The following is a 27,564-nucleotide window of genomic DNA, read 5'->3' on the forward strand; positions in this document are numbered from 1 at the left end:
TAGGACAGTAACTCCCCAAACATGACAGGCAAGCATCAGACAAACAGTCTTTCATTCCTCATATCTAAAAAAACTGTGATGAAGTGCCATCTTGAGAGAGGGCCTTGTTTTGAGACTGAGCTACTACAGGTCATTAAAACAAGGATTAACAGCAGCTCAGGATATCTTGGGCCATCTAGCCACAGTGCTGGAGACAAAAATCACCACAAAGGGTAGTATGAAAATAATACAATAAAATACATTAAGAAAACAAACTTTAAATGAGGGGAAGAGTTAAGACAAAGCAACATAGTAGAGATTAATTTGGCCAAATACATTCATGGATGCATGTAAAAATCACAATGAATCTCCTTTGTACAATTAATAAAATTAAAAAAAGAATATCCTCTCCCCCCAAAAAGTGAATTGATAACAAGAAATATGAATAAGACTTGGATTAAAAAATCTAACCTACCCTGAATTTAAGGTTCTCTTGATATATATTATGATCCAACAATCACTATACTGGAATGATAATGCCATCAACCTCATAATGATGTTGTCTGATGCTCTCTCATAATTCAGTTCTTCTAGGTCCTATCATAAAATACAGAAAATGAAAAAAAATTGTTAAGTATTGTTATAAAACTATTACTATGTTTCATTTTCAAAATGATATGTTAAAAATGACTCAAGGAAGAGTGTAGCTATGGACTCACATTTCATGGAAAAGTTAAAATCACACTGAAAGTAGTAGGGGGAAAGCTACATAAAACATATGATGACAACTTCAACAAGAAAAGAGTCATGGGTCTCCGAAGATTTCAGAGATGAAGGTATTATCTACAGAGTGCCCCGATTTTGGCAATGTTCTTTATGGACTAGGGTCTGACTACTCCATAAAAATGTTTAAAAACTATTCCATGAACCAGCAGCTCACACCTGTAATAGCTACGCAGGAGGCTGAGATCTGAGGATCATGGTTGGAAGCCAGCCCAGACAAAAAAGTCTTAGAGACTCTTTATCTCTAAGTAATCATAAAAGACCAGAAGTGTAGCTGCAACTCAAGTGGTAGAATGCTAACCTTGAGCAAAAGAAGCTCAGGGATAGCACCCAGGCCCTAAGTTTGAGCCCCAGGACCAGCACACACAAACCCATGGAATAACTAGTACTATATGTTTATGCAAGGGACATGAGAAAGCAGTGATTAATGGACTTCCCAAGAATACCTATTTAGAGGTCTGGGCATGTGGTTTAGTGGTAGAGTGCTTGCCTAGCATGCATGAAGCCCTGGGTTCAATTCCTCAGTATCACATAAACAGAAAAAAAAACAGAAGTGGTGCTGTGGCTCAAGTGGTAAAAGTGCTAGCCTTGAGCGAAAGAAGCTCAGGGACATTGCCTAGGCCCTGAGTCCAAGCCCCAGGACTTGCAAAATAAAACAAAACTCTATCTAGTGGTTTAGGACAACTTTTTTTTTTTTTTTTGGCAGTACTGGGATTCAAATTCAGGGCTTTGTGACTGCTAGGTATATAGTCTAGCACTTTAGCCATACCTCTAACTCTTTATCATAATTCACATATTGTTAATTTTGCTCATCAAATCTTACCATACCATAAAACCTAGTTCCTACCCCCCACTTTTAATTAACAACATTAAATTATTTGCAATTGCTACTCCAGTCAGGCAATCAAATGAGAAATTCGACCAAGAATTTATATATCTTAATTTCCAAATAATATGTGCTTTTTAATGAGAATCTCTCTTTAAAAACCAATCCCAGAAGAGTTTATGGATTACTAATCATTAATTAATAGAGTACCCTGTTGTAAGAAAGACAGTGGCTTTTTGTTGTTGTTGTTGTGCTGGGGATCACTGCCTAGCACTGGCTAGGCAAATGCTCTACCATTAAGCTTTATTTTTTAAAGCTTCTTAAAATGTAATTATTCTACAAATGTGTTTAAAAATAGGTCAATATTGCTGGGCACTGGTGGCTCATGCCTATAATCCTAGCTACTTAGGAGGCTGAGATCTGAGGATTGTGGTTTGAAGCCAGCCCCTAGAAGAAAAGTCCCCATGAGACTCTTATCTCTAATTAACCACTCATAAAATGGGAAATAGCACTGTGGCTCCAGTGGTAGAGCACTAGCCTTGAGCACAAAGAGGCTCAGGGTCAGCACCCAGGCCCTGAGTTCAAACCACATAACTGACCAAAAAAAAAAATCTTAAAAATTATAAGATATCAAAGAAGTTTGGCAATAGTCATTTTTCACAATTAATTTTAACAAAGTACTTAATGAATAAATTACTTAATAAATTATATAGTTGTATATAAAGTTGTACTTTTTTAAAACTAAATTTACCTGTAAAATTATAGCAGTGTGTTCATCAATTGTTACCACCACATAATACTCTGTACTTCCAAAGAGTTTCAGTGACTCACTGCAGCATCTCTCCACTAGTGTGATACTATAGCTGTAAAATACAGGATTCTTGGGTGAAAAAAAAAATAAAACGGCTAAAACAAATTCTTCAAGGTCTGTTTTACTCTCCTGCTTATTAAATTATTTGAATTGCTGTATTTTCTTAATATATTAATTTACTCATAAAATTTAATAAAGAAACTATGAGTACTCTGTATAAAAGTTTAGATGCATGTGGCCTTCGTGTCAAGGCTAGTACTCTATCATTAACATGGTATTTATTTTATCTCTTAAGAAATAACTTATGAAATCAAAACATTGTAAGACTAAAACATTTCCCATTTATCTTAGTTTTATTTTTTTCCTTAAACTGGTCTGAGGGGAGGATACTGAGGATTGAACCTATGGCCTGACACATACTAAGCTCACTTCTATAACCCAAATCTATACGCTCTTGCCTATGTTTTAACTACTTCTTATAAGCTCATAGAAGTATAAATTAATACAAATTCTCTGGAAAACTATTTTCACATGATATAATTCCAGATAGAAAGCAGAGAGATATAATGCTACATACACAGGATAATATACCCTGCCAACATAAATATATATACACATTTACTAAAGTTATAAAATAAATAACTTACTTAGATTCCAGCAGTTGAAGTATTTCTGGAGTATTAAGAAGTCCTTCAGTTGCAAAAAATACATATGGAATCTGAATTCCCAAAATAAAACCACCAAATCTATCCAGCACGGTTGTTCCTAGATAAGAGAAAATTTATAGTATTTCCTTTTGTTGTTGTCGTTGGTTGTGGGGCTTAACTCAGGGCCTGAGTGCTAGCCCTGAATTTCTTTTGCTCAAGTCTAGAGCTCTACCACTTTTTGAGCCACAGCACCACTTCTGAGATAAGTGCCTCATGGATTTTCCTGCCTGGGCTGGCTCCAAATGGCCATTCTCTGTCTTCTGAGTAGCTACTATTGCAGGCGTGAGCCCCAGTGCCCAGCATCTTTTTTTATTTTGTAAATTTTTTAATACTCCAGTTTCCCCTCCTCCCTCTCCTCCCTTTGCTCTCTGGACCACCATCTGGCCTTTCTCTTTTAAAAAAATATTACTAGGGCTGGGAAGGTGGCTCAGTGGTAGAGCGCTTGCCTTGCATGCATGAGGCCCTGGGTTCGATTCCTCAGCACCACATAAGCAGAAAGAAAAAGGCCGGAAGTGGCGCTGTGGCTCAAGTGGTAGAGCGCTAGCCTTGAGCTGAAGAGCTGAGGGACAGTGCCCAGGCCCAGAGTTCAGGCCCCACGACCAGACCAAAAATAAATAAATAAATATTACTAAACATAGTAATAGTAATATGTACATGTTCGAGCAATTGCATAAAAATATAATAAAAAGTACTCTGAATAAAGGAAGGATTTTCTTTTTATAGGTGATAAATGCAAAGTAGAAAAATTTTATTCTAGTGGAACAAAACAGGATTTTGAATTGTCTCCTTACTGGCTAAGACTGTGTCTGGAAGAATCACTTTAAAGGCCACAAAGGGAATGTTCAACTTTTCACAATGCATCTTCCAACACGAATGTCCTGCATGATTGTATTCCACAACAAATGAGAAACTCCTCCAGGGAAAATCTGCTCCAATATTTTGATTATTTACAATTACACAGGAATTCCTATATGAAACAAAGAAAGCCAAGAAATGAAATTTTATTTGAACCCATTATTAGAAATGAATAACTTCTAAATGAAACAAGACAAAAGAAAGACACTTTAAACATTAGATTTATTATTAGTATGTTATCAAATAATTTCCCCAAAAAAGCAAGAAGTGAAAAACAATGCTGAGAGCCAGGAGAAAGAAGCTAACACCTAGCTGCTCAGAAAGCTGAAACCTGGAGGACTGCAATTACAAGCCAGCCAGCACAGCACAGTCCCCAACTCCATCTCCCATTAACCAACAAAACGTCAGTCTGGAGGGGTGGGCAAATGAGAGTGCCAGCCATAAGCAAGCAAGCTGAGCAGGAGTGCAAGGCTCTGAGTTCAAGTCTCAGTACCAGCCAAACAAAACAAGGCAAAAAAACCAAACCCCGCATCCCCGCAAAACAACAAAAACCTGAACAACAGAAAAATAAAAGACTGGTTGAAAGAAGGTTAAAGGGGTGTGTGTGTGTGTGTGTGTGTGTGTGTGTGTGTGTGTGTGTGTGTGTGTGTGTGTGTGTGTGTGTGTGTGTGTGTGTGTGTGTGTGTGTGTGTGTGTGTGTGTGTGTGTGTGTGTGTGTGTGTGTGTGTGTGTGTGTGTGTGTGTGTGTGCGTGTGTGTGTGTGTACTTGAACTCAGGGCCTAGGCACTGTAGGTGTCGGTGTGTGTGTGTGTGTGTGTGTGTGTGTACTTGAACTCAGGGCCTAGGCACTGTTCCTGAGCTATTTTGCTCAAGGCTAGTGCTCTACCACTTGTGCCACAGCTCTACATCAGCTTCTCTGATGCTTACTTGGCAATAAGAATCTCACCAACTTTCCTGCTCAGGCTGGCACTGAACCTTGATCCTCAGATCTCAGCCTCCTGAGTAGCTAGGATTATAGGCATGAGCCACTAGCACCTGGCTAGAAGGTTAAAGTTTAAACAAATACTTCTGTTCTAACTAAAATTATGATGATAATTTGAAGATATTAAGTGATAGTAAACTGAATTTCTGTACAATTTATGTAATGCACAAAGTAGTGGTTAAAGTGTTCTATGTAAGGTATTTTTCGGGAAGAAGGAAGAAAGACATTGATTAATTTGTTTGTTTCTTTGTTTTGAAGACTGAGACTCAAAGACTTTCTGCCTCAGAGGCTTTGAAATATAATCATCTAGATGGCAAACTCTTGCATAGCTAGGATTAGAGGTGTAAGTCACCAGCATCCAATTATTTTCAGCTTTTATTAAATTTCTTACATTAAATTCTAGGAGCAATCCCCCTCTCAGATTTCAGGCATCAAATCCAAAGACTCACACATACTAGGCAAGCACTCTACCACTAACTAATAACTCCATTCCAAACACTAGGATAAAAAAAATTTTTCCTCCTGTGGAAAAGGTACATTTCCTCTCTATAGCAAGGAAATACATTTTTACCCATTCAAAACTGCTGTAGATTCCAGAAAGTCTTTTTCTCCATTTGAATGGAAAGCAGTCAATGTTAAGCCTGTTGGGATAAAAAGAATTTTTACAAGATCTTTTTTCAGAGTCTTATTTTTAGTGTATCATATATTTCATGCCCATATAAATGAATTAAAGATCTGTGAACAAAGAAATTGCTTAAAATACAATTTGCTGGATTATTTTTGTAAGTCCAGTATATCAGAAAGTTTGTGCTATAAGCAATATTTCTAGTGTTGTTTGTATACATAAAAAGAAAAAAAATCTAAATTTCTTATGTAAAATAAATTGGTCTCAAACATAATTTTAAAGTAAACATCTTTTGTCCTTTTTTTTTTCCTTTTGGGTTGGTACAGGGCTTGAACTCAGGGCCTCAAGCTCTTACTCAGCTTTTTTGCTCACAACTGGCACTGGAGTTGCCAAGTTCCTGAAGTAGACATTTTAAACTCATGAACTGTACAGTTAATCTTACTTCTCTACTCACAGGAAATTTTTATCTTTTTTTCTAGACAAAATTTAAGTACATAATTAAAAGTGCAAGGGAACACATTTCAATGTGACACAGTGCTTTTTTCTTTTTCATTATATAAGAAGTGAAAGATTTGTTGGGCACCATCTGTTTCTTAGATTCCTTCCTGCTTCCTAATTATCATTCAATTTCTATTTTACTACTTAATCAAAATATAATAAATTTCAAAAAATTCTTTACCCTTACTTTCTGGCTATTCGTTTAGTACACATACTGATTTAAGAATAGAGAACTCAGCTGGGTGCTGGCGGCTCACCCCTGTAATCCTATCTACTCAGGAGGCTAAGATCTGAGGATCTATATTCCAAACTATCCTGACCAGGGAAGTCTGTGACTCTCACCTTCAATTAACCACCAAAAAGCCAGAAGTAGAGTTGTGGCTCAAGTGGTACGTGTAAGTACATTACAGTATATGTATATTGTAGTCTTATAGTCTAGACAGATTTGACAACTTCTTAGACACCCCACACTCTCCCACCCACCCAGCTGTTTATTCTTAAAAAGGATGAATTCTTAAGTGGATGCTAAATCCAAAATGTTAGGTGATACGACAAAACTAACAGGACTTAAGAAACAAAGAACTCCCACTCATCTGGTTGAACCACTACCAAATATCCCCATGCTGCTGATCACATATATGGTATATAACATGTGAGCACCGTTATATATTACAGACTGTGATAGACAATTTGCTCCAGGAAAGTTAGAATGAACTTGTGACTTTAAATGAGCATCATTATTCCACAATACTGTGAATTTCCGGAAATTAAGTAATCACTTAATCACAATAAAAAAAAAAAAAAAGAATCTTGGGGAAGGGAGGGAGGGAGGGGATGGTAGGGGGAAAACAATGGAGGGGGTAACAATGTTCAAGAGGAAGTGTACTCATTACCTCACTCATGTAACTGTAACCCTCTGTATAGTATCTTTACAATAAAAAAAATTTTAAAAAAAGGATGAATTCTATAGCATGTTAATTTCAAAAGTTGGTTAGGTCAAACATTTTTTCGTTCAATACATTTTTAAAAGTTCAATGAAGAATAACTGAAAAGTCTTTACCTTCTATTTTGTTAAGGATTTTAGTGAGCAAATGTTTTTCATTGTCTGAGTTCATTCTTATTATAATCAGCACCTAATAAAAATAACAATTTCATATGTATCTGAGTGATTATTCTTTTTCACAGTTTCATTACCTGACAAAATAACAAATTGCACTAGCCACATGGAATGAATGAGGGTGGCAGCCTGTAACCTCGAACACTCAGGAGGCTGAGGGAGGAAGACCTTGAGCTTGAAACTAGCTGAGGATAATAGCAAAGCCTTATTGTCTTAAAGAAAAAGAATAACAGGGCTGGGAAGGTGGCTCAGTGGTAGAGTGCTTGCCTTGCATGCATGGAGCCCTGGGTTTGATTCCTCAGCACCATATAAGCAGAAAAAGCCAGAAAGTGGCTCTGTGGCTCAAGTGGTAGAGCTCTAGCCTTGAGCTGAAGAGCTGAGGGACAGCACCCAGGACCAGAGTTCAGGCCCCATGACCGACAAGAAAGAAAGAAAGAAAGAAAGAAAGAAAGAAAGGAAGGAAGGAAGGAAGGAAGGAAGGAAGGAAGGAAGGAAGGAAGGAAGGAAGGAAGGAAGGAAGGAAGGAAGGAAGGAAGGGACAAAAAAGAACCAAAAAACAAATAACAAATTACTAAGTAAATATTTGTGTTGTAAAAAATAGCAGTGCTTTAAGCACTAGTAGCTCACGCCTATAATCCAACTACTCAGGAGGCTGAGATCTGAGGATGCTGGTTCCAAGCCAGCTTGGGCAGGAAAGTCCACAAGACTCTTATCTCCATTTGACTACCAGAGCTCTGGTGATGACCTCTGGCTCAAAGTGGCAGAGCAGTAGCTTTAAGCAAAAGACTTTGGAACAGCACCAGGCCTGAGTTCAAAATACACAGAAGAGCCGGGCGCTGGTGGCTCACGCCTGTAATCCTAGCTACTCAGGAGGCTGAGATCTGAGGATCGCGGTTCAAAGCCAGCCCGGGCAGGAGAGACCGTGAGACTCCTATCTCCAATAAACCACCAGAAAACCGGAAGTGGCGCTGTAGCTCAGGTGGTAGAGCGCTTGCCTTGAGCTGAAGAGCTGAGGGACAGCGCCCAGGCCCAGAGTTCAAGCCCCACGACTGACAAAAAAAAAAAAAAAACACAGAAGAGTAAGCCCTGGCAATATTAAACGTCAATAAAAAAGTATTTTTGGGATAGGGTATTAACATTTCTCAAGTATTCCCACATATATGGCTACCAATACATAATTTGTCCTGATGCCTATTTTGCTCTTGTTAAATTTAAACCCAGAAAAGTATGAATTTGTTGTAGAAAAAGCAATGATATGCTGCTCTATTTTGTTATTTACCAGTACAGTTTCTTTCTCTGGAGCAGGCACAGAAAATCAGTTTCAATTGAAAATTTCTCACTAATTTATTTTAGTGACTTAAGAAAGTCATTCAAGAAATATGAAGTTGAAGATAAAGATAAAGGTAGAACTGGGACAACAAAAGAAAAAGTCCACATAAAATTTACTAGATTTAGTGAAACTAAATGAAATGTTTTTCTGCTTGATAAGTTTTTAAAGATTTTTAAATCTTCATTGATACTTTCATAAACTTCATATAGGGTGAGTAAATAATTTCCAATTAAACCAAAACCTAAACATGTCAGATGAGATTCTTGTTTGATATATAAAAATAAAATTACTATAGTTCTATTATTATACATAGTCATATATAGCATATTTTACACACATATATGTAACACACATATACATGTATATATGTGCTCATGTTCAGATTCAGACAAAACTTTTGAAAAAAAAAAAAGGAAGTTAATCCACAAAAACTTCTCAGTGTTATGTTACTTTACTTTGGAAGAAACTGTCAAGTGGCCAAACAATATAGACTATTTCACAGTTTCAAAGTTAAATGGAAAAAAATTCATGTTACATCCAAGTCATATTAAACTCATTACTTTTATCTACTTGGTTTTAATACTTAACAGTAATTTGTTGTTCACTTTTCATCCACATTAGGATTTGATTTTGCAATTCTTGTAACTTATGGTTTGCTTCAGGCTTTTTATCTTTGATAAACTGTACAATCTTCATCTGTCTCCAAATATCATCCAAGTAGGAGCCTAAAATGTTTTTGTAGACATCTTTTGCATTTGTCAAATATCCTGTTAAAGAAAAATGACAAAAAATTCTGTCTTTCTGTTCTTTAAGAAACTGTATAGTGGGCTGGGAAATATGGCTTAGTGGTAGAGTGCTTGCCTAGCATGAATGAAGCCCTGGGTTTGATTCCTCAGTACCACATAAACAGAAAAGGCTGGAAGTAGAACTGTGGCTCAAGTGGTAGAGCACTAGCCTTGAACAAAAGAAGCTCAGGGACAGTGTCCAGGCCCTGATTTCACCCCAGGACTGGCAAAAGAAAGAAGAAAGGAAGAAAGGAAGAAAGAAAGAAAGAAAGAAAGAAAGAAAGAAAGAAAGAAAGAAAGAAAGAAAGAAAGAAAGAAAGAGAGAAAAAGAGAGAAAGAGAGAGAGAGAGAGAGAAAGAAAGAAAGAAAGAAAGAGAAAAAGAAAGAACTATAGTAACTAAACTGAGAAATTTATTAAGTTGGTCCTATCTTAACCTCCTGGTTAAGAGCTGGAGGACTGGTTCTAGACCAGCCAGGCATAAAAGTTTGTTAAGAGTTCATCTCAGCCAGTTGCTGGTGGCTCATGCCTGTAATCCTAGCTACTCAGGAGGCAGAGATCTGAGGATCACGGTTCATAGCCAGCCCAGGCAGTAAAGTCCATGCACTCTTGTCTAACCACCAGAAAACCAGAAGTGGTACTATGACTCAGAGTGGTAGAGCTCTAGCCTTGAGTGAAAAAGCTCAGGGAAAGTGCCCAGGCACCAAGTTCAAGCTCTATGATGGACAAGGAAAAAAAAAAAAAAGATTTCATCTCAATGGAAGAAGCTGGTCATGGTGGACCATGACTGTAATCTCAGTTACAGTGAGAAATATAAAACAGTAGAATCATGGTACAGGAAATGTTTTAGGAAACTAGAGGATCTATTATGGTTTTGTGTCTATAGCTTAAGAAATTAGTTTTCTAAAAAGCCTACTGTTTTTTTTGGAGGGGGGGATGTTAGTTGTAGGGCTTGAACTCTGGGCATGGGCGCTGTCCCTCAGCTCTTCACCTCAAGGCTAGCATTCTACCACTTGAGCTACAGTGCCACTTCCCGCTTTCTGGTGGTTAACTGGAGATAAGAGTCTCACAGACTTTCCTGCCTGGGCTGGCTTTGAACCACGATCCTCTGATCTCAGCCTCCTGAGTGGCTAGGATTACAGGCATGAGCCACTGGTGCCCAGCTGTTTTTATGCTACCTATCAAGGTAGCCAAACAGAAATGTCGAAGTGTGATTTGGTAAATACATTTCTTTGAGGAACAAAAATAATTTGGTCCAAGTATGTATCTTTCAGTGTTATTCAATCCTAGGACAAACTGTAAAATATTTAAATGAAAGTTTTAAACAATATTCCATAAATATTATTTCTCTGTCAAGTACTAAACATACTATATTTAGCCAGATTATATATCTGATCAGGTATTAAAACTAGATTAAAACAACCCTTAGAGAACCCAACAGGGTGTTTTTCTTTCTTCTTTGATTAAACCAGAAGAGTGTTGAGACTAGAATAGTCTGTATCCCCACACAAAGGATGGAAGCTATAGCCCTAGTTAATATACCTAGAATAAGTAAAATGTATGATGTCTTCATTATAATTCTCAGCTTCTCTAAAAGTATAGATTCTACAAACAGCTAGTTTATTAATGCATAATTTTAAAGCAGAATATATAAATCTAGACTTAGTTTCCAGTGCTATAGAGGGAGTATAATTGTGACTTATTTCAGCTCAGTGCTTATCAAAACCTTACAATAGGGCAATAATATTTACATATAGGTCATAGATAAGAGAACATGACTAAATCCATGTAAAAAAATTAATAATTGGGCTGGGAAGGTGGCTCAGTGGTAGAGCACTTGCCTTGCATGTATGAGGCCCTGGGTTCGATTCCTCAGCACCACATAAGCAAAAAGAAAAAAGCCGGAAGTGGTGCTGTAGCTCAAGTGGTAGAGTGCTAGCCTTGAGCTGAAGAGCTGAGGACAGCGCCCAGGCCCAGAGTTCAGGCCCCACGACCAGACCCCCTCATAAAAATTAATAATTATACTGGAAGAAGGTTCTAGAAACTTTTAAGTTATAAAACATGATCACATAGGTATGTCATTACTAAACAAACCTAAGAAATCCAGCAGTAAGGAAGCTAAAGCTGAAATACTTTAATGATTTTGGAATGAACATTTCCAATATACTCCTGATAGTTTTTGTTTTGTTTTATTTTTGTGCTAGTACTAGGGCTGAAATTCTGTCCCTGAGCTTTTTTGCCTGAGACTAATGCTCTACTACTTGAGCTAGAACTCCACTTCTGGTTTCTTGGTAGTTAATTGAATATGAAAGTTTCATAGACTTTCCTACCTGGGCTGGTTTTGAACCACAATCCTCAGAGGTCTTCTGAGTAGCTAGGATTACAGTGAGCCACTGGACTCAGCTATTTTTCGCCCCTAGGTAGTTCTGGGAGTTGAGCTCAGTCCTGTGCCCTGGTAAGGCAGGCACTTTACCACATAAGCCATTCCTCCAAACATTTTTTGTTTTAGTTATTTTTGTGATAGGATCTTCAAAGAAAATCCTGAAGCTGACTTGGATTGCTTCTATTTATGCTTCCTGCATAGCTGGGATGATATTTGGGTCCCATGTGCAGCTACCAGTTGAAATAGCTAGCATTGAACTACAATTGACTTGATCTCTGCCTCCTGATTATCTGGGATTATGGTGTACAGCACCACATCTATACTTTAGTTATATTTTATCTAGAAAATGCTTAAAGCTATAAACATCCAATGAAGACCTAAAATGTACATGGCAAGATGGCAAATCTTATATTAAAGCCAATCTTTTTTTTAACATTTTATTTTATTGTAAAGATGCTGTACATAGGGGTTACAGTTACATAAGGCAATGAGTACATTACTTGTTCATGAATGTTACCCCTTCTCTTGTTGTTGTCCCACTATCCCTTCCCTCCCCCGCCCCCCCCCCCGCCTCCCACACTCCTCCCTACACTCACTCCCTGCCCCAAGTTGTAAAGTTCATTTTCAATATACTATCCTGTGGGTAATCATTGTTGCAATGGGTAATCCAGTCTTTGCTTCAGCGTTTTGTTATTTCCCTTCCCCTCTCCAGAATAGACAAATGTATATACAAGATGCAGGGTACCAAATTCAAGTACAATGATACAGAGGAATATGCCATAGGGGAAAGAATATACAAAGGAAACAAAAAAATCACATAATACATTTAAAACAATAACAACAAAGAGAGACCTCTTGTGTCCATATCTTGGGGTTCATTTCACTTAACATCATTAAAGCAAATCTTACATACAGCATGATAATGACCATACAAGCAAATCTGTGTAAGGCTGTTAAGAATCTATAATTCAGAACCATATTAGAGAATCCTAAACTAGTTAAGGACAATTTCTTTTAATGATCACAATCAAATATGTACACACACACAGAGTTTATGCTGGAGGAATGGCTCAGTGGTAGAATATTTGTATAGCATGCAAGAAGCCCTAGGTTCAATCTCCAGCATTGAAACAAATGAATTCCACTAATAATTATGTCAAAATGTGCATATGTTCAGTAGGTAGAAGTAAAAGAAGTCTATATCATTTCTTAATAGGTGTGTCTTTTTCAGAAGTTATTTCAGATGAAATATAGAAATAAAATTTCCTGTACCTACCCAATGCTGTGTCCAAGTTGCATGTTAAAAGGACATCTCTAATTGTCACCAGAAGGTGTAGGACAGCAGCATGCTTGTATATAATTTCTCTTTCGCAATTTGTACCTATAGAAACAAAAACATATTGTAAAACATATCAGAACTTTAAAGTACCTATAAGAATCTGCCTTATAATATCTAGCATTTATTTCTGGGGGCTTATTATATGCCAGAATATATAGAAGCTGGTTATCTTGTTGAATACATAGCAACCATCCTATTAGGGAGGTTTACTGTCCTTATTTTATGGATAAGGAAATTGTCTTAGGTTAAGTAACTATCCTTGGTCAGTTAGGAAATAAATGGTGGGTCTGGTACTTGAACCAAGTCAGCTAGCCTTTCAATTCATCCTCTTGTTGCTTCAAGGAATGTTGAATTATTTCTATTATTGTTGCAAAAATAGATAAATGATTTCCTAGCTATAAAACAAGAAGAAAATTAAATTCATAACGCCAATTGGGTCAGACAACAGTGGAGGATCCTAACATGGAGGACATTAGGAATAATTTGTTCACAGATATGAACAAAAGAAATATTTATATAAACAAGCCAATTATGCCTAACTAATGTGTTCATATAGTTCCATATGTATATGTATATATACATACATGTAAATATACTCTATATGTATACACATATCTACATATACGTACAGGTACATATATACATATATAATTTTTGTGCCAGTCCTGGGGCTTGAACTCAGGGCCTGGGCACTGTCCCTTATCCTTTTCTTCTCAAGTCTGGTACTCTACTACTTGGGTCACAGCTCCACTTCTGGCTTTTTGATGATTAATTAGAGATGAAAGTCTCATAGACTTTCCTGCCCATGCTGGTTTCAAACTGCAATTCTCAGATCTTAGCCTCCTTAGTAGCTAAGATTACAGGCATGAGCCCCCAGTATCCAGATCACTATAGCTTTTTGAAGATGACTGGTCTCTTCTGCATATAAAAGTACAACCAAAAGACAGAATTATATTTGCCCCAATGAACCAGAGCAGCTCTACTTTCTGTTTAATACATTGGGATCTCATTAAATACTTGCTTGCAAACCATTCTGCTAAAACATTTTCCAAATTGTTCTTCTAATCAATTAAGATCAAAGGGAAATATGTAGTAGTGACTGGGAATTGAGAAGGAAAGGGAATGGCAATAATAGGTAGTATATCAGCCCTTAGAAGTACAAGTCAAGGGGCTGGGAAGGTGGCTCAGTGGTAGAGTGCTTGCCTTGCATGCATGAGGCCCTGGGTTCGATTCCTCAGCACCACATAAGCAGAAAAAGCCAGAAGTGGCACTGTGGCTGAAGTGGTAGAGCGCTAGCCTTGAGCTGAAGAGCTGAGGGACAGCACCCAGACCCAGAGTTCAGGCCCCCACGACTAGCAAAAAAAAAAGAAGTACAAGTCAATCATAGCCTGGAAGGGGTGGACATAGGTAAAAAACCTTTATTTGGTGAGCTGGAAGTATAAAAATTGCCTGGAAAACGGAGTACAAATTAGATAACTAGTGGGAAATGGTGTCTGGCTTCTTCTAAGTTTGTTATAAGAGATTTAACTTTAGCTCAACTTGGGAACCAATGGAAGCAACTATATCACTTGCTCAAGATTAAGGCAATAAGCACTCCATCTGCACAACCAAATCCATGTTCCTATCTTTTCCTCCATTGTACTTCATAAATACTTATGCTCACATATTTTATTACAATTATCACTCTGCTCAATGATGCTTAAAGGTGTTTGAAACAATTCATGCTAATCTAATTTAAAACGAGAATTATAGGACTCAAAGCTGTATTCAGAGTTCTAGGGTATAGCTCAAGTAGCAGAGTACTTGTCAAGTAATCATGAGGCTCAGAGTTCAATCTCTAGTACCAGACATACAAAAACTATACTCTGAATTTACATTTGTTTTCTTTAAAGTTTTTTGTGGAAGTAAACAAGGCATAGTTGTCACACTGTAATCCCAGCACTTGGGTGATGGAGGTAGAAAGATCTTGAATTCAAGGTCAGCCTATGCTACATAAAGAGACCTTGTCTCCAAATGCAAAACAAGGCTGGGAATGTGGCTTAGTGGTAGAGTGCTTGACCAGCATGCATGAAGCCCTGGGTTCAATGCCTCAGTACCATATACACAGAAAAAGCCGGAAGTGGAGCTGTGGCTCAAGTGTAGAGTGCTAGCCTTGAGCAGAAAGAAGCTCAGGGACAATGCCTAGGCACTGAGTTCAAGCCTCAGAACTGGCAAAAAAAAAAAAAAAATCAAACCACCACCAGTCTGGGCCAGTCTGGGACTATATAGTAGGGACAATTTTCCTGTCCTGCCTCCACCAAGACTTTTGCTTGGCCCAGAGACCTGGATGCAGCCCCTCACCAGTGGGAAGTAGACATCAGTCCTGGACTGGAGAGGGTGCCAGTCTGAGATCTGAGGGAGGATCAATCTCCAGCACTGCTCTGTGAGAGCCGGCCCTTCCAAGTACCACACCTAGCCCAATTTAGGACTTAGGTGGGGACATTTACCCTTGTTAAAGCATAGTGGGAACCCACCTTCCCCCTACCCTCCCAGGTTCAAAAAAGGTCCAGGTGTTAGACCACTGCTCCTGGCCCCTCTGGAATTAGATGCTAGTCCAGAACTCTGGCCAGATGACCTCCCCACTATGACTAGCATGAATCGGCCTACCCCAGACGCAGAACCAGGCCAGGACAATAGACTGCTGAGCACCACATAACAGGAACCTGACACTGGGCCTAAACCTAGGCAAGAATACCAGACAACCCTGCATACCACAGAACCCTAACAACAGACTAGATACATTACAGTATGCACCACCTAGAGCTGAAGGTTGCCAAACACAGTCTGGCAGAGATCCATCCAGTGACTCATACTTCACCACCACACTTCACCCTGACATGAACCCCTGATGATCTCTGAACCTCAATGTGTAAATCACAAAGGAAGATTACAAAATTCATGAACAATCAAGACAACAAATCAAATCCAAAACCCAATGACAATCCAGGTAAGGACCCTAGTGATAGTGATGAAGAGATGAAGGTCAAAAGAACTATTAAGGTAATGATGAGAGAATTGGCCAAATAAATAAAAGAGGATATCCAAAAACAAATAGAAGAATGCAAGGAGGAAATGACAAAGAATATACAGGTCACTCAAAAAGATATGGAGAGAAAAACAGAAACTCTATACTTCTCATCAAAAGACAAAATTAATACCTTGAGAACTGACTTCAACAAAGAACTTGGAAGCATAAAAGGTTCAATTTCCCTATTGCAAAACAGTTGAAAGCATAACTAATGGAATAAATGAAATAGAAAATAGGGTATCAGGAATTGAAGATGAAATAGAAGAATTAGAATAAAAAAATCAAAGGCATTGAAAAAAACACTCAGAACATACCAAAAGGAAATCCAAGAATTGGCAGATTCAACCAAGAGATCAAATTTATGTGTAGTTGGGATAGATGAGGAGGAAGAATTTAAAACTAAAGGCATTGAAAACTTATTCAACAAAATAAAAACAATCTTAAAAGAAAATCTCATCTACCTCACAGAAGCATACAGGACATCTAGTAGGCCAGATCCAAGAAGAAATACTTCTAGTCACATCATAGTGAAAACTCTGGACTTAAGAAACAAGGAATTAATTTTAAATGCATCAAAATCAAACAAGGAGCTATATTAAAGTGGAAAGATCAGACTCACTGCAGATCTCTCCACACAAACGCTCAATGCAAGGAGAGCCTGGAATGGTATAATTCAAGTACTGAAAATCAACAACTGCCAACCTAAACTGATATATCCAGTCAAGCTGTCATTCACAATTTATGGTGAAACAAAAAACTTGCATGACAAACAAAAGAGACTTGACAAATGGGACTACAAAAAAAATAAAAATCTTCTGCACAGCTAAGGACAAAGTTACTAAACTAGAACAACTACAAACAGACTGGGAGAAGATCTTTATAAGCAATCTATCAGACAGAGGCCTAATATCCAATATATATAAGGAGCTCAAGAAACTAACTCCTCCCAAACCTAATAAACCAATCACTAAAAGGGTAAGGGAGCTAAGAAGAGCCTCCTCCGAAGAAATAAGAATTGCATGAAGAAATGCTTATCATCTCTGGCTAAAAAGGAAATGCAAATTAAAACAACTCTTGAGATTCCATCTATCCCCAGTTAGATTGGCCAACATTCTGAATTCAAACAACAAATGTTGGGGGAGGGGGAACGTAGGGATAAAGGAACCCTACTGCACACTTGGTGGGAATATAAACTAGTACAACTATTTTAGATAGCAATCTGGAAGTTCCTCAAAAAACTAAACATAGACTTTCCCTATGGCCCAGCCATACCACTCCTGGACATTTACCCTGAACATCATAAGCTATCATATGATAAAGACACCTGCACATCCATGTTCACTGCCACATTATTCACAATAGCCAAGATATGGAAACAGCCCAGATGCCCCACAATAGATGAGTAGGTCAAAAAAATATGGTGCCTATATATAGCAATTACAAAGAATAAAGTACTGTCATTTGCAGAGAAATTGACAGAACTAGAACAAATCATGTTAACTAAGCTCAGAGAGGCAAACAGCACATATTCTCGCTGATATGCAGAAATTAGATCTAAAATACACTGGGCTATGATAAATTATGCAGGATTCTAGATATTCACACACAATGAGACCAAAAGAGAATACTCTTAGGACAGAAACACAATGGCACAATGCCCAAGTGCCTCTTCCTATTTACATAAAATAATATGCATATCAAAATGAACTCCCAAGATATGGAAACGAGACCTGTTTTTAATTTTTTTTTTTTGGGTCCGGTCATGGGGCCTGAACTCTGGGCCTGGGCGCTGTCCCTCAGCTCTTCAGCTCAAGGCTAGTGCTCTACCACTTGAGCCGTAGCGCCACTTCCGGCTTTTTTTTCTTTTTTCTTTTTGCTTATGTGGTGCTAAGGAATCGAACTCAGGGTCTCAGGCATGCAAGGCATGCACTCTACCACTGAGCCACCTTCCCAGCCCTAATTTTTAATTTTTTGATGATTCTGTCTTCTTTATGTGTGTTCTTCCTTATGTATGGTACATTCAAGTGAATATCTTCAGGAGAATTGGGAGGAGGGTATAGAACTAGAGGAAAAAGTGCCACTCACTGGACACTGATGAAAGTGAACTGTACAATACATGGGTGGGGATGGAAGGGAGGGACTGGGAGAAAATGAGGGAACAGAAGACAATGTAGAAAAGAAAATGTACTCATTACATGACTCAGTTAATTTTAATCTCTCTGTACATAACCTCTATAATAACAATAAATTAATAATAAAAAAGCAAAGCAAATATTTTTCTGTGGAAATCTTGTCATCTTTCATAAACATTGCTGTGTGGACAATTACTGTATTCCTTTCTATCTAGCATAATCATTATCACAATGCCAGCTCTCCAAAGTGTAGATCTTGATTCTTTAATTAGTGTTTGTGCTGCTATACTCTTCCTATGGATTGCTGATATTTTAAGAGGTAAACCATGAGTTAAAACTCTCTTATCATATAATGAATTTACCTCAGTAATATCAGTATGACCTAAAGGATTTGGATCTAACATGTTTCCTACCCCCAAAAAACTATTGGGTACTCTATTTGAAAATCTACCTATTTATCTATTTATCTTACCTGATTTGCTTACAGCCTTTTATGTTGTGTTTAATTCTTTTTTTTTTTAAGCTGCCTCGGTATCCCTGGACTCTCTTTTAAAAATATGTAACACATCTAAGCTGGGCACTGGTGGCTCACGCTGTAATCCTAGCTACTCAGGAGGCTGAGATCTGAGGATCGAAGTTCAAAGCCAGCCCATGCAGGAAAGTCCGTGAAACTCTTATCTCCAATAAACGGCCAGAAAATGGTGTTGTAGCTCAAGTAGTAGAGCGCTAGCCTTGAGGTGAAGCGCTGAGAGACAGCACTCAGACCCAGAGTTTAAGACTCATGACTGACAAAAATAAATGTGTAACACATCTAAATTTAATGTATTAATTTAATTTTTGGTAGTACTTAGAGCTTCATGCTTGCTAAGCTTGCCTTTACTACTTGATACATACTCCCATTCCTTTTCTGCTTTACTTATTTTTCCAGAAAGACTCTTGCTTTCTTATCCTGGGTCTGGCTCAGGTCATGATCCTCCTGAACCATGCCTTCAGAGTAATGGTTCAGAACCACTATGTCTGACCAAAGTTTAATGAATTTAGAAAACTGACTTTTAAAAGAAATCAAGTAAGTTTAAGGTAATAAGTAGTCGAGACACACTATACCTTATTTCTTCCACTGAATACAATTATAAACACAAGATAGAATACATGGGACAGCATCTGATGACTCAAAAATAATAGTAGATTGGCTTGGGAATGAGATAAGATTTTAGAGTGCCATCAAATAACTCCTGAGTTTCCTACTTTTCTCCCTCTTAGCATTTCTTGACCTGGACTATAGGTAATCCAAACCCCTGAAATGTGTATACTACTGTGGAAACAGATAGAATTCTAAGAGAAGTATTAATCCATGGTCAGAGAAGAGGGAAAGGGGTCTCCTATGTAAAAGAGAGGGTAGGAAAATGTCCTTGTTTGCTTTGTTTTAGTATCTTTTTTCAATCTCTCCTATTCCAGTTCAGAATGTTAAGGTCAGCAATGACAATAATAATTAATGATGGTTAGGCAAATGACTAAACCCAGTTTATTATTTTTTTTCCAGTACCAGGTTTGAATTCAAAGGAGACCAACTGGCTCAGATGTTAACAATAATAGTTTCTCTTTATCAATTAATATATGCCAATTAGAATCTTTACTGAGAAGCAATGCCAGATGGCCATCTTTTCTCCTTACTTAATTGGTCTTCCAGTCTCTGGGAATGGGTATTATAAGCTAAATTACAGCTAAGTGTTCCTCCACATGTCATTTATGCATAGTCTATTTTAAATTTTTATATTTGATACAATAATCCATACACTTATATTTTTTTAAGAACTCCAAATTTGATTTGTACTCACCTTGAGGGATGTTATCACTTATCACTTTTTCTTGTTCTTTTAAGAAGAACCTTGTTTGGTCAAAAAGAACAGTGGCAAATTTCCAATTAGCAGCAGGAAAAGGACAAAGGGACACAAGTTTTTTTAAGATGGGGGCAGCTGCTGATTCTAAGAGATAGAAGGCTTGGCACTGAGTATCTGTAAAAATATGAGTCAAATCAATATATTTTATAAATAAGGATGGCATGGTCTTTTGATAAATCAATTAAACATGCGATTTTGTGAAAATCTAGACTTTTATTCCAACTATTTTATGAATTAAAATAGAAGAAAAGACTTATTTCAGGATACTTACTGTAGGACTAGTAAAAACAAACAAAAATTCTCATTGAGAATTTGGTTATTTTATTTATTCAAAAAGTTTTGCTCAGTAACTAATTTAATATGGTAAATACAAAGGGCCTTATGAAGATAATTACACAGTAGTTTCTTTCCCCTCTTCCATTAGTTTAGAAACTTAAAGCTCAACTTCTAATGATGAGAAATTGCTTCTAGTTTTCAACTAATGATATTAAAGATTTCCATAGTCCTGTAGAGACCATAAATAAAAGCATGAAAAGATATTTGAGAACTAATGACATTTCTTTGCTGACTTTATAAATCAGAGCATGATATGCTCTGATTTAGGAGTCAAAAAAGGATTCTTTGTTACAGTACAACAAAAATTTAATGTAAGAATGAGTAGTAAAGGCTGCTTCGGAAAGTGGCTCAGTGGTAAAGCTTGCCTTGCATGCAGGAGGCCCTGGGCTCCATTCCTCAGCACCACATAAGCAGAAAAATTCTGAAGTGGCGCTGTGGCTCAATTAGTAGAGTGCTAGCCTGGAGCTGAAGAGTTGAGGGACATCACCCAGGCCTAGAATTTAGGTCCCACGACAGACAAAAAAAAAAAAAGAAAGAAAAGAAAAAAAGAAAAAAGAAAAAAAGAATCAGTAGTAACTTATTTAGGTCACCCTGATTAAGGGGAAGAGTAGTTCATTTTCTACACAAGAAAGAAGAGTCTGAAGAGTTGTAGTTTTTCTGATGAATGTAGGTCCTTAAAAGTAATTCTAATGAAAAAAAAAATAACAATCAGCGTATTAGAAGACAGCAATAAGAAATGTCTAAGAGAGTGTATAGGGCATTCCAGGTCTGGAAATAATTTGAAATTAGAAGTGGAATGAAGTTCAGAAAATTACACAGAGCTGGGTGCCGGTGGCTCACCCCTGTAATCCTAGCTACTCAGGAGGCTGAGATCTGAGGATCACAGTTCAAAACCAGCCCGGGCAGGAAAGTCTGTGAGACTCTTATCTCCAATAAACCACTCGAAAACCAGAAGTGGCGCTGTGGCTCAAGCGGTAGAGCACTCGCCTTGAGCTGAAGAGCTCAGGGACAGTGCCCAAGCCCAGACTTCAAGCCCATGACCGACAAAAAAAAAAAAGAAAGAAAGAAAGAAAATTACACAGAAAATAGGATATGCAAGATAGAACTTTTGAATTAAGTAAATGTAAATGCATTTTAAAAGCATGCTGCATACCTGAGGCTTGAATTTCAATGACATTATCTGCTACTGTTTCTTCATTTATGTTCTTGAGAGTTTTGTTAGTAGAAACAATGGGACTTTGTTTTTGAAGCATCAAAGAACATTCTTCTTTATGTTGAAATTCTGACAAAAACATTAATATGCAATGTTACTATAATGATTTCTTCTAAAATACAATTTAAGTTGTTGGATATCTTCAGGGGAATACACCGGTATTAAATTGAACAAATAATCCAGATTAATGTACCTAACACTACTGAGTAGGAAAGTAAATGATAAAAATGGAAAGACTGGCATCACATCAGGATTTCAATTTAGCTTCGTTTTCCTAATCTGTAAAATATGGATAACTGTCTACTTTAACTATTGTTACAAGGATAAGACACCAGGTCCAGTTCGTGACACCTTAAAGCACATACCAATCTACTTCTTGTCTCTGTGGCTTTCCCCATACCTTTCCTTTTGTCCCAGCCCTCTCTTCTGTTCCAAGCCTTCCCTGTCTGTCTCCATCTTTTCTCAGTTAGGCCAAATTTTACTACTCACAGTTTAGGTCAGGCAGCTTCTATCTGAAGTCTATGTAACTGCCTACCTGCTAGGCCTGGCAGTGCCCTCCCATTTACTTCCTCAGTCCTGTGTGCAAAGTACTGAAGTTATCACTGTTTCTCTGCCCTACTCTATTATACTGTCATATTATACTATTATAAGGTCAAGCAACAGCATCATATTATCTCTATTATACCTTTTTAGAGCCTGGGACAGAGTAATCAATAAGTGTTAGTTTTCTTTCTTCTTTTGTAGGCATTACAGAGGATTCAGATAGATAGATAGATAGATAGATAGATAGATAGATAGATAGATAGATAGATAGAGAGAGAGAGAGAGAGAGAGAGAGAGAGAGAGAGAGAGAGAGAGAGAGATAGATATAAATGAATGTATACTGAATAAACTGTAATGCCTTCCATCAACAGTACAATGACAAGATCATTTCAGATGTACCTGGCCATCTTAAGATATTTTAACACATAAGATTTAAATACATAATGGAAGTATCATAATGGAGCCAGGCATGGTGGTGTATGCTTGTAAGCCTTGCACTCAGAAAATTGAGTCAGAAAGATCAAGAGTTCAAGGCAGGCAGGGCTACACAGAATAAACTGCCCTTAAAAGTGCAACTATAGTCTATTTTAAACTAGATTAATTATGTTATTATTTTCAAGAAATATTGTCAACTAATTATAAATAATTTACATATAGTCAAGTGATAATTCTTTACTGAGATTTGTAAGGAGCTTAGTAAATTATAGCATTTTTTTTTTGCCCCTGAATCAACTTTCCAATAAGACAAGAAATAAAATGTGACTTTTATTATTAGTAAGTGCTAAATTGGAGGAGACAGTCAAACAGGCTTGCTAACTAAGACCAGAATTAAGCAGTTATTTCTTTAATCCTTGGGTATAATGGTCTGGAGAGTGTTCCCTGTTGGGAAAAGAATACTCTTTCCTTCAGGAAAGTTCAGTCCTACAAGTTTATACTCAATCTCTCCTCCCTTTCTCCTCTTGTTTCTTGTCCTCTTCTTCCTCTTCTTCCTTTTCTCTTTTTCCTCTCTTTTCCTTTCCTCCCCTCCCCCCTCTTTCTCAAAACACAGGACCCTCATGCTTCATGCTTGCTAGGCAGGCCTGTATCACTTGACTATTGGAATCACATCCTCAGCCCTTTTTGCTTTAGTTATTTTTCGGACAGTTTCACATTTTCCCTCAGATTAGCTTGGACTGTGATCCTCCTATTTATATATCCTGTGTAGCTTGAATGTCAGGCTCACACCAGCATACCTGGGCTTATTGGTTGAAATGAGACTTTCACTAAATTTTCATTCAGGCTGGGTTTAATCCATGATCCTCCTGGTCATTGCCTCATTACAGGCATAATCCATCATGCCTGAGCTACTTTTTAATCATACTCACAATTTAGATAATTATTTCTTCTCCTCTGGGGAAACTATATGAAGGAGCAAAGAGGTCCTGAACATAATACTAATTAAGGAAATGTAAGGAATATAGAAGCATTTCTACTAACATTCCTCCAGTCAGTAAATTAATCCTTCCTTCTTTCCTTCTTTCTTCCTTTTTTCTTTTTTTAAACAAAAATACTTTTAATCTTTTTGCCCTTTCTTGATGTTTTTCCTCATTTAATGTTGCTCATATAACTGGCGATACATGCTATATCATAGTTGTATCACAACTATGGCAACCAAAAAGGGAGGGCAGTGTTAATTTTGGAGTGGATTATTTTTTAACCAAAATGTGATAAAAATCTGTAAACTTTAGTATATCTCAAAATCGTCTCTCTTTTTTTTTTTTTTTGCCAGTCCTGGGGCTTGAACTCAGGGCCTGGGCACTGTCCCTGAGCTTCTTTTCCTCAAGGCTAACACTCTACCACTTGAACCACAACTCCACTTCTGGTTTTTTCTATGTATGTGGTACTGAGGAATTGAACTCAGGGCTTCATGCATGGTAGGTAGGTACTCTACCACTAACCCACATTCCCAGCCCTGAAAATCCTATTTCTAAGATAATTCTTCTTAGTTTGACATTCTTCTATGCAGAAATTATACTTGATATCTGGGGCAAATATTGGTCAGAATGATCTTACTACATAGAAAACTGTCACCAAGTTGTAGGGTTTTAAGAAACTTTATGTATATATATATATATATATATGCATATATGTGTGTGTGTACATATATATATATATATAAATATACATGTATTCACACATATATACAAAGGATCACACAATTCTGAAATCTTTAAATGCTATTTTACACTTTCACCACATTTTTCATTGTAGAACTATAAAACTTTGTCACATCTTTTTGTAAAATATATGAAACTTTTTTTTTGGGGGGGGGGGAGGTCTGGTCGTGGGGCCTGAACTCTGAGCCTGGGCGCTGTCCCTCAGCTTTTCAGCTCAAGGCTAGAGCTCTATACCACTTGAGCCACAGAGCTACTTCCAGCTTTTTTTCTTTTTGCTTATGTGGTGCTGAGGAATCAAACCCAGGGCCTCATGCATGCAAGGCAAGCGCTCTACCACTGAGCCACCTTCCCAGCCTTATATGAAACTTTTATGACTTGATGTATCTATAAATAGTACTTAGAAAAGTAAGACCTGTGTTCTAAGTCACATAAATATTTTTTAGTTAATTTGATCAGAGAAATGTATATAAAGATTATCCTAAAATGACTTTTTCAAACCAGAATTAGCATGACTTAATACACCATTTTTTCTACACTGAGATTTGAATTCAGCGACTTGCCTGCTCATCTTGCTTGTTAGCTGACGCTGTATATTTGAGCCCTGGCTTTTTGGTGGTTATTTTGGAGATAGGGGTCTCATAGACTTTTCTTTTGTGCCAGATCTGACTTTCAGCCATGATCCTCTAAATCTTAGCATCTTCAGTAGCTAAGATTATAGATGTGAGCCACCAATGCCTAGCTACTACACTACTTGATATGGTTAGAAGCTACAAATTTAAGATATTTACAACTCAAACTGAAAATTTTTTGAGAATACTAGAATGAGCAGTAAGCAATTAAATGGGCAAAGAAAGTCCTTAAATACACATTAAAATATAATTTAAAATACTAAGGATTTATTTTTTATCTACTAGAGAAAAAAAGACTGGCAGAATGAGCAACAACAGTTAGAAATAACTATGAATTCAGCTGGACACTAGTGGCTTATACTTGTAATCCTAGCTACTCAAGAGGCTGAAAAACTGAGGACTGCAGTTTGAAACTAGACTAGTCAGAAGATTGTGGGAGTCCATCTCCAAAATAAACAGAAAAAAGCAGTGACCAAGGCATGGCTCAAGTGGTAGAACACCAGTGTAGAGCGTCTTTGAGTTCAAAACTCAGGTAGTGCATGTATGTGCCCACACATGAGAGCACATGTGTATACCCACACACACACAGACTATTAATTCATGAAATTCATATGATGAAGTTATAAAAAGTGTTGTATAAACGTGACTTTAGTTACAAGTGAAAACGTAGTTTTAAATTTTTTGAAAAAAATATATTTCTGCATTTACATATTCATATCAATTTTGAGTATTATGAATCACTGGCATTTTGACTATTTTTATTTTAAAGAGCTTTTGTTCTTTGCCTTTTATAATTTATTCATACATTTTTTAATCTAGTATACATATGTCAAAATATTACTAAGTTACCTACCATCTTTTTTGTCATGGACTGTGTCTTCAGTCTTTGAGGTACAAGTATTATATTTATTTCGCAGCATAATAAAGTTGCTCAAAAGGTCCAAATCATTCTCCTGTTTTTTATCATGTTCAAAAGATGTTTTCTTAATTTTTGAAGAGGAAGATGATTCAGTAGGTGGTACAATAAAGTTGCTCAAAAGGTCCAAATCATTCTCCTGTTTTTTATTGTGTTCAAAAGATGTTTTCTTACTTTTTGAAGTGGAAGAAGATTCAGTAGGTGGTACAACAACGTTGCTTAAAAGGTCCAAATCATCCTCTTGTGTTTTATCATGCTCAAAAGATGTTTTCTTAATTTTTGAAGAGGAAGATGATTCAGTAGGTGGTACAACAACGTTGCTTAAAAGGTCCAAATCATCCTCTTGTGTTTTATCATGCTCAAAAGATGTTTTCTTAATTTTTGAAGTGGAAGAAGATTCAGTAGGTGGTACAACAACGTTGCTTAAAAGGTCCAAATCATTCTCCTCTTTTTGATCATGTTCAACAGATGTTTTCTTAATTTTTGAAGATGAAGATGATTCAATAGATGGTACTGAACAGTCAAGTTCAATGTTATCTTCCTTTTCTTTCTTTTGGATTATTCTACCGGTTAGTTCTTGATTATTCTTTAGGTTTTCTTCTCTTTTTTGTCTTTTAGCAGAGACACATTCTTCAGACACATGCAGATCTGGTATTTCATTTGGTGAAGATAGACCCTTTTGTGGAAATGCTGTGTGATCATTTTTAGATTTCTTATTATTAATATGTATGATAGGTAAGGAATGACTTTTATGTTCTAGCCATGCTGAAAACAAAACAAAAAAATACTCAAATGCTTACCATGAGCATTCTATCAGGACATTAGAATGACATTTAGTAATTTCTAATTAACAATTGGATACATACTAGTGTTATATGGGAATTCAATTGGTGAGATACAGAGAATCCACATTTTTTAAAAAAAATTTTTTAAGCATTTTCTTTATTCTACCAGTTAAGCCACAGCACCACTTCTGGCTCTTTTCTTTTTGCTTATGTGGTGCTGAGGAATTGAACCCAGGGCCTCAGGCATGCAAGGCAAGCGCTCTACCACTGAGCCACCTTCCCAGCCCCAAGAATCCATATTTTGAAAGGCTGAATTGGGAATCTTTATTAGAAAGCCAGCAACTGAAGGTGGATTCCTGTTTTAAAGACCTGCAAAGACCTGCAATGTCACTTACATACAGCTTTTAAAGGCAAAAACCACATAACCAGGGTGAGAGAGTAAACCTAATAAAAGTGTTATACATAGGCAGAGCAAATTATTCAGGGGAATAACCAGGGGCAATCAGGACCCAATTATCTAAAGGAAGCAAGACTTTCCTGGAGCTAGCTTAACAACTCATGATACATCTGCAATCCGAAGAATGTCCTCTATCATCTTTAGAGTTCTCAGAAAGTCCCCATCTTCTATTAACTTTTATTAAGATGCCAAGATAACATTACTTAGACCCAGGATCCTTACTTCCTTGTATGGAAATAAGTGGGAAATAATAGGCTATGGACACTGTTCTGGGCTTTTCTGCTGAAGACCAGTACTCTACCACTTGAGCTCCTCTTCCAGCTGTTTAGGTAGTTTATTGGAGATAAGAGTTTGATGGACTTTCCTGCCCAAGCTGGCTTTGAACCATGATCTCCAGGTCTCAGCTTCCTGAGT

The 27,564-nt window shown here is 37.2% G+C and overlaps 1 protein-coding gene across 1 annotated transcript in view; it reads right to left on the reverse strand.

Annotated features, from left to right (window-relative positions):
• Shoc1 (shortage in chiasmata 1) overlaps nt 1–27,564 on the reverse strand; it is a 77,215-nt gene that overhangs the window by 12,516 nt on the left and 37,135 nt on the right. Inside the window, exons 14-24 of the mRNA XM_070011619.1 lie at nt 25,846–26,673; nt 21,605–21,733; nt 20,053–20,229; nt 12,956–13,060; nt 9,102–9,280; nt 7,127–7,199; nt 5,515–5,584; nt 3,898–4,073; nt 3,047–3,164; nt 2,340–2,451; nt 455–576 (exon numbers count right to left, since the gene is read on the reverse strand). Of these exons, the coding sequence (XP_069867720.1) occupies nt 455–576; nt 2,340–2,451; nt 3,047–3,164; nt 3,898–4,073; nt 5,515–5,584; nt 7,127–7,199; nt 9,102–9,280; nt 12,956–13,060; nt 20,053–20,229; nt 21,605–21,733; nt 25,846–26,673 (2,089 nt within the window). The remainder of the gene's footprint in view (nt 1–454; nt 577–2,339; nt 2,452–3,046; nt 3,165–3,897; nt 4,074–5,514; nt 5,585–7,126; nt 7,200–9,101; nt 9,281–12,955; nt 13,061–20,052; nt 20,230–21,604; nt 21,734–25,845; nt 26,674–27,564) is intronic.

Source organism: Dipodomys merriami, unplaced genomic scaffold (genome assembly GCF_024711535.1).
Source record: "Dipodomys merriami isolate MVZ:Mamm:240054 unplaced genomic scaffold, mDipMer1.0.p SCAF_11, whole genome shotgun sequence".
NCBI classification, from domain to species: Eukaryota; Metazoa; Chordata; class Mammalia; order Rodentia; family Heteromyidae; genus Dipodomys; species Dipodomys merriami.